The 10200-nt window shown below is 30.8% G+C and overlaps 1 protein-coding gene across 1 annotated transcript in view; it reads right to left on the bottom strand.

The window, feature by feature from the left end:
* Window positions 1-639: 639 nt before the first annotated feature.
* LOC107452780 (ganglioside GM2 activator) overlaps window positions 640-10200 on the bottom strand; it is a 14189-nt gene continuing 4628 nt past the window's right edge. The window contains exons 2-4 of the mRNA XM_016069360.4: window positions 8278-8491; window positions 5731-5896; window positions 640-779 (exon numbers count right to left, since the gene is read on the bottom strand). Coding sequence (XP_015924846.2) covers window positions 690-779; window positions 5731-5896; window positions 8278-8491 — 470 coding nt within the window. The 3' untranslated portion in view covers window positions 640-689. The remainder of the gene's footprint in view (window positions 780-5730; window positions 5897-8277; window positions 8492-10200) is intronic.

Here is a 10200-nt window from a genome sequence, read left to right as displayed (position 1 = left end):
TCATGCTATCATTTAAGTTGAGGTTCATAACACTTCAGAGGGTTATACGAAACGGCTCAAAAAGTTTGATAGCTGCATGTACAATAGTTTTTTGTGTAGAGTGTTTTCCGTTAATGAGTTATTTTCATTAAAATTATCTAAAAAATACTCTTTAAACAAAAAATTTCCTGTATATTAAAATTTTCTCTATTAAATATGTTTATTTAAATTAATATACAATATAAATTGCAATAATGTTGTGGAAAATATTTATTTTTCAAAAATTTTGTCCCGAAGGTAGTCGGATACCTTAAAACCAAAATTTCACTGATTTGAACACCCATATACGCAACAACCGGTTGTTATAAATGTAAAAGTATGATGCGAAACAAAAAAAAGGCGAAAATAAAAATAACAGATAGGGCGCAATGATACTTCGCCATTTAAACAAGTCACCAAGATGGCAACAGTTTACCCATGTGATCAGCGACAGCCAATCAAAATCGAAAGCGGCACTAAGATAGCAAAGAAATAAGTGACGTTACTTTATCTAGTTAATCTAGAGCTTCAGGATAAAATAACTTCTACGTAGGCTTGTAAATAATACTATTTCACACAAATTTTTTAAGTTTATGATTAAAAAAATAAATTCTCAAAGACTTTGAAATGAAAACTTGTTTATTAATTTATATGACAAGAACATACATATTTCAGGGAACAATTTTTCCAGTGAAATAAACGCAGGCTATCTCTTTGGAGGGTTTTTTCGTCAGTATTCTCATTTCAAACTTAAAATGACCCTACAAAAAATTAGAAAAATACAATTAAATATTTTATCGCTTGTAATTTAAATAAGTACAAGTAAGTAGAGAGTGCAAAAGAGGTATAAATTATCCACAATTTTATTAATGGAACGAAAGTTTTGAATATTGTTTGCAAAGCAGTATTTTTTTATGATTTGGTTTAACTAAACTTTTGTGTCTTGAACAAACCACAAAGTGTGAACTATTTTCTAAGCAGACGTTAAGGCGTTGTGATTATTTATATGGAAGGTGATCTGAAAAATCAGCCTTTAATATCTATTTTTAGAAACTATGTCAAAATAAGTTCATTTGAGCTTGCGTAGTAGAAGACACAACCTGCTGTAAATTGCACAGTTTAAAAATCTTTTAAAAAAATTATAAGCATAACTGTTGTTGTTTCCAATGCCACTTTCTAGTACCAACAAGCCTGCTAGGTGAAACCAGGCAAATTGCGTTTCATGTTCATCAGTGCAAGCAGAGGGCGCGTTTCATGTTCATCAGTGGCGCCATCTATGGCATATAATACGCCTTTCAGTCACACGCACATGTCACAGCTCGTTTTACAGGGCAGACCCATTCATATATCCATTCATTCATCCACAGATCGTAATTTTGACCTGAATCAGAGAACGATCAATCTCCATTGAGGTATTGATTTGTTATGTTAACCTGGAGGTTTTTGTGACCCGACTGATTTAACGTGAACAAGTCACCATTTACTACTCGGGGAGTCTTCGGCTGATGGAACTCACTTGGACATGAACCCAACGCCCTACCGATCTGGCTATCCCGGGGTGGGCATAACTTATACCGTTTACTATAAAGAACCTTAATGAGATTTCAAAATTTCAGATTGAGATATTTAAATTAATCAGTTACGTTTTTACAGCTAATGAATTTCTATTTTTAAATATTCGTCTGCGACTCTAAATAAGTAATATCTAAATATGCGGATAAATTTTTAAAAAACAAAATCTTTAAATTATTCGTTGTTATGATAAAATTAACCATTCTTTTATCATGGCTCAATGTAATTATTTCTCTGTGGCGTTCGTGTTGTTTTAAAACTTTGTGTGTCATCACCATTTTTAAACATATTTGATTCGCATATTCAAGTACTCATTTATTAATTCATTTTCGTGTCTGTGAGAGTAGAATCTAACAAACAAAATTTTCAACAATTTCAGGATCAGCTAAAGTATTCAAATTCAATTCTGCTGGATCGATGACAAATAAGATGCAATTGTTTTTCGAACGTTATACAGTCCCTGGCCAAATTATTAGACGCACTATAAGATTCTATGTAAAATCTTAATTATCAGGTGATACTATATAAGAAACGAATAAAATAAAAATATGACCACCGAAGCCGACGTCTTCAGGGGGTACCGGCCTCGGTAGCCATTAAAAACAAAACCATTTCTAATTGAGGGAGAAGCAAATGCTTAAAATATCTCCCTCAGTACCCCGATGGTTTTGTATAGAGGTCCAGGAAAAACAAGATACATTCAAAATAATTAACAAATTAAGAAAAGAAAATCAATCAAAATCATCAGAAAAATAAAAACTCACTAAGTCACAGGTCAAGCATCAACTTCAAAAGCAAGTAGAGGAAAAGAAAACACTAAAAACTGAAAAACCAACGCCCCCTATTATAATGCGCAGAAGAAGTTTAAAATGAAATGGAAAAGGTCAGGAGAAAGAAATACGTAGACAAATTAATAGAATGCTTAACTGGGGCTGCTCAGTTAAGACTAGAATTGCGCCCTGTTAAAAGAAAAAATATATAAAAACTTAAAAACCATCAATCATTTTTTTAATTAAAAAATTAACATTACAAAAATTAAAAGGAAAATCATTTTTACTCAAATTATTTAAAAAATTATCCACAGCTTCCCGAAAACTTTCAACATTATTACAAATTTTCTTGATCCTAACTAATTGCGAAAAAACAAGATTTTTGAATATTTTACTACACAAATTAGTTTTAAAGTTGCAGAAAAAAATAACATTAAAATTAAAGGCTTTTCTTTTATCAAACACACCAATTTTAATAAAATTGTTAACAATATCAATTTTAAAATCTAAATATTCAATATTAAAGCAATTTTCATTAGTTTTTTTCAGGACCAAATCACCAGGATAAATTGTATAAATAAAATTAAAATCGTCACAATTAAACAAAATCAAATCATCAATATATCGGAAAGCATTAAGTACTTTATGTTCAAGAAATTTAGCCTCAAAAAAGTGCAAAAAAATGTTGGCAAAAGCCCCAGAAAAGGAATTACCTTGTGGAATTCCAATAATTTGTTTATAAAAATCTAAACCATTAAAAAGAACATTCTCAAAAAGATTAAACTTGCATAAATCTAACCAGTTAAACCTATCAATTTTTTCATCAAATAAATACTTGTCATAAATACCTTCACAAATCTCAATAATTTTTTCATGTGGTATGCTGGTATACAAATTTTCAAAATCAAAAGTGTTAATGCTGGAAATATCATTACTTTTAATAAAATCCAAAACTTCAACATTACTTTCAATAATAATATTTTTCTCTTTTTTAATTTTAAGCAAAATAATTTTTAAAAAACAAAAAAACCTTTTACTAATATCAGAATTATAACTATTAGTACCACATGCTATAAACCTAAATTTAATCGGATTTTTATGAAATTTAACAATTGGAAATAAATATGGAAATGTAATCCTATTTAACTTAAATTTTAATTTTTTACTAAATGCAATAATTCTTTTTTCAATGACTTTTTCATCGAGACTGAAACCGGTTTGCACTTGTTTACGTTCGTGTATCAGTTGGTTAAATTAGGCTTTATATAATATAAATTTACGATTGGATAAATTAGACGTTATATTATATAAATATAGAATATTTATTATATCAGATATTGTATTAGTATATTATAATAATTAGATCCAATTATTAGACGCACTGTAGTTTTTTAATAATTACATGTTTTGCACGAGTTTGCATGTAATACTTTTATATTTAAACATGCATGTAATGGGTTTTATTCAGGAAATTTATAGCATACTTCCGATTTATATTTATTTTTAACGTATTGCATTACAATGTTAACCAATTGATGCTCGAACGTAAACAAGTGCGAACCGGTTTCAGTTACGTGAAAACAATAAAGCTGTATAATATCACCTGATAATTAAGATTTTACATAGAATTTTATTGTGCGTCTAATAAGCTGACTGTAAGTGAACAGAAATATTCTCACAATGGTACTCAATCGCCAATCAAAATTCTTACCACTTTCCGGTGTAGAACTCTGTACCTGTACAATGCAGTGTCTATGTACAGTGTTTTATTTATTTATTTATTTGAAATTTAAGGAATAAAAACCTTTGTTGTTATGTTTTCATAACTAATTTCCGTGGAACAATGAAATTAGCGAATTAGCTAGTTCATTCAGTTTCCAATTGGAACTCTTAGTAGAAGATAATATCAATTGGGTATAATATGAAAAAAGCACAACTACTTCCACTTACTAGGAATAACATTTACCTTTTAGTTTAATTAATAAACTGAGCTTTAAATATGCTTACTAAATTCATAAACTTCGGTAAAACAACTTCGTTTGATGCTTTTACTTGTTGCTAGAAATCAGGTTCGCTGAAAATGCTGTTTACTAGTTAAATTTAGTAGGAATAACACGATCTGTGACGTAGGCTATAGTATACCCAATTCCAACCTTCTTATGATGCTGCATAGTGATTTCAATCACATAATGTAGTCGACGGAACGAATTTGGTCTATTAACATTTCGATCACCTTTGAACTAGCCTGAATCCTTAAATTTTAGTTAGGTAGCTGATTTCAATGCAGGATACAATTTTTCAAAAAAATTGAAATAATTCACTTGTTTGATAAATAATACATAAAGTATCTCCACTTTATCACACTCTGAAAATTGTATCCTGCATTGAAATCAGCTACCTAACTATGAATTCTGACCACTTCCCGAGATAAAATAAATTAATTTAATAACTTTCACTTCAATTTTCTTTCAAGTTGTCTAAAGCGAAAAAAATAACTTTTGTCAGACGAAAAAAAAAAGGCAAAAAAACGTAGGGCAGGGGCGGATCCAGAAATTTTTCCTGGAGGGGTCATAGACTCAGATTCATCCNCCCCCCCCCCGCAATTAATTCTTTCAATAAAAAAAAATTTTTCAAATTTTTTTTTTTAAAAAAAACTGGGGTTTTTAATGCTAGCATTTTCAGATATTTTTTTCATAATAAACAATCGAACAATACATAAATAATTCAAGTATTCAACATCTTTAAATAATAAATGTAATGCGTTTTTTAGAAACTTTGGCAAATCTGTCGATGATTTTTTTCAGCATCCAAATAAATTTCTCGATGAATGTTTAATAATGCTAGTCCATTTAATCGTTTAGAATTTCGTTTTAATCTTTTGGATTATAATTCTTGAAACAGTGAAGAACATAATTAGATGGAAAAAAATGGATTTTTCCGACCTACCTAGGAGGTGTATATGCCCCTTAAATAATTTTTAGAATATTTTATTTCCTTTGTAAACTATTAAAAAATTATTATTTTTATTTTTTATTTTCAATTTTGGGGGGGGGTCATGACCCCGATGATCCCCCCNTGACCCCTATGACCCCCCCCCGCCGCTGGATCCGATACTGACATAGGGCACATTATTTTTGTAATAAAGCTCTATCACCACCAATAATTTCACCTTTTTTTTTATTTTAGTTCTGAAAAAAAATTAATTTATTTCCTTGTCTACTTGATAGACGAATTTTTTTTTTTTAAATTTTTGTTTCATTATTATTTAAATATTCTATCTCCGTTTACTAAACAGTGTATGAAATATTTAAAAATTTATCTGAACCTAATATATTGATGTAAAAGCCGGGGAACCAAAATGTACGCTTACCGAGGCGAGATACTTTACTAGAGGTCCGAGATCTGGTGGTGCCATGATAATGTTAGATGCGCTGTACGAGTTAGCTTTCAATGGACAATCACATTTCTCGCCTGTTGGAAAGAATGGGCAAATTTGTTCTTTTGTTCCACTCATATATTTGCAGTGCTCATTTGTACTGTAACGAAAAAAAAGTTATAGCCTTCATTAGACCCAACAGCAAATTGACGTTAGAAATATGCTCTGCTCAGCGAAAACTAAGGTCGCCGGCAGCGGGGTGCAAGAGGATGCACTTGCACCCCCCTGGCTTTTTTTTTAAAAAACAATTAAAGAGATACAGAAAGACAAATTTGTTATAAAATTTTTTCATTATAAATATTTTTATTCAAAAACAAATAATTAAGTAATTATTGATACACAACAATTAAGAAATTGTTTAATCAAATAAGAATTGTAATCGTCTTGTTTTCTGTCCAAATATGTTTATAACTTTCTCCATGAATTTTGAGTCATTTTTGATTCTTTTCTTATGCACACTGAGCATGCACAATCTTGGCAGATATCTAAGTTATATTTTTAAATTTCATTTAATGAAATATAAGTAATGTTATATTTTCCATTAGTTATTTAGTTTAACAAAGGTGTATAACATAAACTGACTTCTCACTACTGTAAAACTTCATCAATACAATAAATACCAATGTTAAGCGTGCACAAACACGCTAGTATACGAAAGTACTGTTTGTAGTCATTTGTTTTTCAAAGTCAGTAGCTATGCCAGCGCCATCAATACAGTTTCTCATGGCAAAAATTGTTAGTACCAGAAATTCGTACTTTTTTTTAAAATATCTTGTTAACAATGAAGAAATGTATCTTGAGAAAAATTANCAAAACAAAATGTAATAGCAGAATATTTAAAATTTTTTTCGGGGGGAGGGGAGGGTAGTTTGTTAGAGGGTTGCACCCCCTTTTATATTATTCTGCTGGCGCCCTTGGCGAAAACTGATAACGGGAGTCAATAACCGAAGAAAAACCACGGTGACCGAGAGCAAGCTAAATAGCTTATTCTTATTTTATTTTAAAACCGTCGTTAAACAGTCGATTCAATTTTGAATTTACGACTACAAGTGCTCAAATCTGTAGCCTTTTATTTTCGAATTTTTGTAATTTTGTACCCAATCTTGAAGACAAGAAAACTTCTGGAACATATATTGGAACAAGTAAACCAGTATCTGTCACCCCTTAAATTTTTGCTCATGCGTTTCGAAACTCCTGGTTCATATAAACACATTATTCACTTGCTGTAATAAATTATGTATACATCATACACTAATTTTTATAAGAATCATTCTAATAATAAGTAAATGCGTAGATAACGGCGAATAGCAACACCGAAGAAAAAAAACTGTCTGATTTTGGTAATATTGTTAATAAGTATAATAGAATTTAAGGTGCAGTAACAATGAAAAGAAGTTCTTAATTGGTATTTAATATTAAAAAATATGCTACTGACGAATCTTAAATCCAAATATAGAAAGCAAATAAAATATTAAATTTAAGAAATCTTATGTGTAAGTCTTTGTGCCATGTGTGCTCCCAATATATAAATATTTCAGATTCCAGATGAAAATAGTAACACAGGTGTGAGGATTTCAAAGAGATTAGAAGAGGGCAAATAAATTTAGCTGCCTATTCTTCGTTGGGAAAGCGAAAATTCATGTGTTATGAGTCTTCCGGATTCTTGTACAATACGAGTAAAAAGTTCTTTAGCGATAAGCGAAAAAAAATTCATATTTGTTTTTGCCAAAATAATGATGACCCTTAGAAAACCGTGTTCTTCAATGAAAAATATCGAAATATTAAAGAGATTAGAGTATTAAGGAACTCTTGGAATCAATTAACAAATCCATTAACATTAAAGAATTTTTTAGTTTGATTTGTGTTTGGAATATTGTGCGCAGGGACCGATCAAGGCAAATTCAGGCCCAGAGCCCACCAAATTCTCCGGGCCCTTTACAAAATATTTTGAAATTAAATTACTGAGGTTTGTGTAATATTTTGAGTAATTACTCCTTCACTACTTTACTCCTTTACTACTTAATTACTACTTTACAATAGAAAATAATCTATTGAACTGCATGATTCAAGATAAACATTCTAAAAAATTTTGAAAGCAGGCAATTGAAGATTACTTTTCTAAGATAAAGTTTACGTATTTATAAATTAAAGCAAAGTATAAAACAACAAAACAATGTTATATTAAAATGAAAAATAGTTTGGTGACCACAAACAATTGAAATCAGTGATTTTCGCTAAAAATCACTGATTATCTGAATTATTTTTTATTGTAAGCTGTAATTATTTTTTATTTAGTACTTAATCCAACACAAAGCTATCCCACCTTTCATTAGACTTTTTACTAATTTTTGAAGCAGCTCAGAAATTGTGGGCCCTAGGCCCATGCCTATTGGGCCTAGACGATAATCAGGCTCTGATTGTGCGCGCGTAGAAAAATATGTGTTTCAAACAAAGCAAACTATATAAAACTATGATACTCACCAAGATCCATAGCCAAATACGCAGGGTACAGGAATGCTTACAGCGACTCCAAACAAATGTTTTACCTTGTAAAACTTAGCCTTGACTAAAGCACCATCCGGAACATCTTCGTGGAGAATTATGTTACCAGACACTGTAATATTTCGACTCAAGGATATAGGATCAGGTTTTAGGGAAAAATTGTCTATGGTAACAATACTTTTGTAGCCTTTGCCTAAAATGAACGAAGAAAAACTTATTACTGCTTTTCCCTATAGGGTAATTCTATCACTACAACCACTTTTTTTTGTATTGTCCCCTTTGTTGCCCCTTCCAATTTCAGCTTTCTGCTTTCATCGATGCAAAAAGTAGTAAAACAAACCAGAGGCATTGTTTATCACTACAAGTTAAAATATTTTTACGATATCTTCAGAGCGTTTCACTTGGAGAAAAAAAATCCGCTATAGTCATTTTAATAGCAATCATCATTTAATAGTTTTTATGAATAACAGTCTCTAAAACTATTAACATTTCTTTCCGGATTAGGAAAATCCTCTCCGCAGGAGATCAAAATTGTGATGGCATGTTTTCGGATCATCCTCAGGGATGTTTCCCAGACAGTCGCATATAGCCCATTGTGCAGCTCTAGTGCGACGTAAATGAACTACAACAACTACTACAGCAACAACCGGATTAAATCAGTGAATTGGAGTATTAGTTGTTGTTTTTGTTCATTTACGTCGTGCTAGAGCTGCACAATGGGCTATTGGCGACGGTCTGGGAAACATCCCTGAGGATGATCCGAAAACATGCCATCACAATTTTGATCCTCTGCAGAGGGGATGGCACCCCAGCTATGATAGCCCGACGACCTGCACGTGAAGTCGAGTACTTTACGGTAGAACAGTTTAACGAGGACCAATACAGCACACCCTGGGTCCCTACTCAGACTGATCCAAGTGGTCACCCACCCGCACACTGACGGCAGTCAGTGATGCTTTCTGCTGAGAACCGTGTCTTAACAATCAGTCCACTGCGGGACTTGGAGAGTAAGTGACTAGTAAGGGAATTAGCCAACTAGTAAGTGAATTGAACAGTTAATCTGAAAATACGCCATTGAGTTTGCAAATTAAAATTTAATGAACCTGAAATTTTAGTTACGGTTAAGCATTTAATGACTCCATTTTTTTAAAATTATTTATAACAAATATTTCAAAGAATTATGGTTAAATTTACGAAGTAATATGCAGACATAATCAACAGAACATGAAATATTATTAAAAGTACTAGCAAAGCCGGAAATATTATTAAAAGTACTTTTAAAAGTTTTTCCACGAATATCTAGAATTCACTAACAGCAAAAATAAATTCTTAATGTTTATTTTTTATCATTTAATTTAATAACGCTGAGAAAAAAAAAGTTTATGTTAGGTCGTAGAAAATGTTTTCGTTAAAATACATAGTTTTATATGACAAATTCAAAAATTAAAAATAAATCGATTGAATATAAATCACTAGAAATAGAAAAAAACCTTTAATTTTTAACAAAAATCGCTTTTCGAAATTGCTTTTTTTTAAACTTTTTTTTTCAATCGGTTATCTTTTATTAAATTTGGATTTTGGTATTTAAAAAAGTACAGAATATGCGATCGCTCCAGAGTTGGCCGTTGATTACAGTAATCGATTACAACTGTAATTGATTACAGATAATTACAGCTATGTAATCAATTACTTGTAATCACGATTACAAGTAATCAATTACTTGTAATCGTGATTACAACTTTCAAAAAATTTTGATTACAGCTGTAATCATGATTACAACTTTGATTACAGTAATCAATTACTTGTAATCATGATTCCAAGTAATTGCGATTACAAGTAATCACAACAAAAACGATTACGAGTAATTATGATTACAAGTAATCAAAATATATGATTACATGT

This window comes from Parasteatoda tepidariorum, chromosome 5, assembly GCF_043381705.1.
Source record: "Parasteatoda tepidariorum isolate YZ-2023 chromosome 5, CAS_Ptep_4.0, whole genome shotgun sequence".
NCBI lineage: Eukaryota > Metazoa > Arthropoda > Arachnida > Araneae > Theridiidae > Parasteatoda > Parasteatoda tepidariorum.
This window is presented reverse-complemented; position numbering and strand designations above follow the sequence as displayed.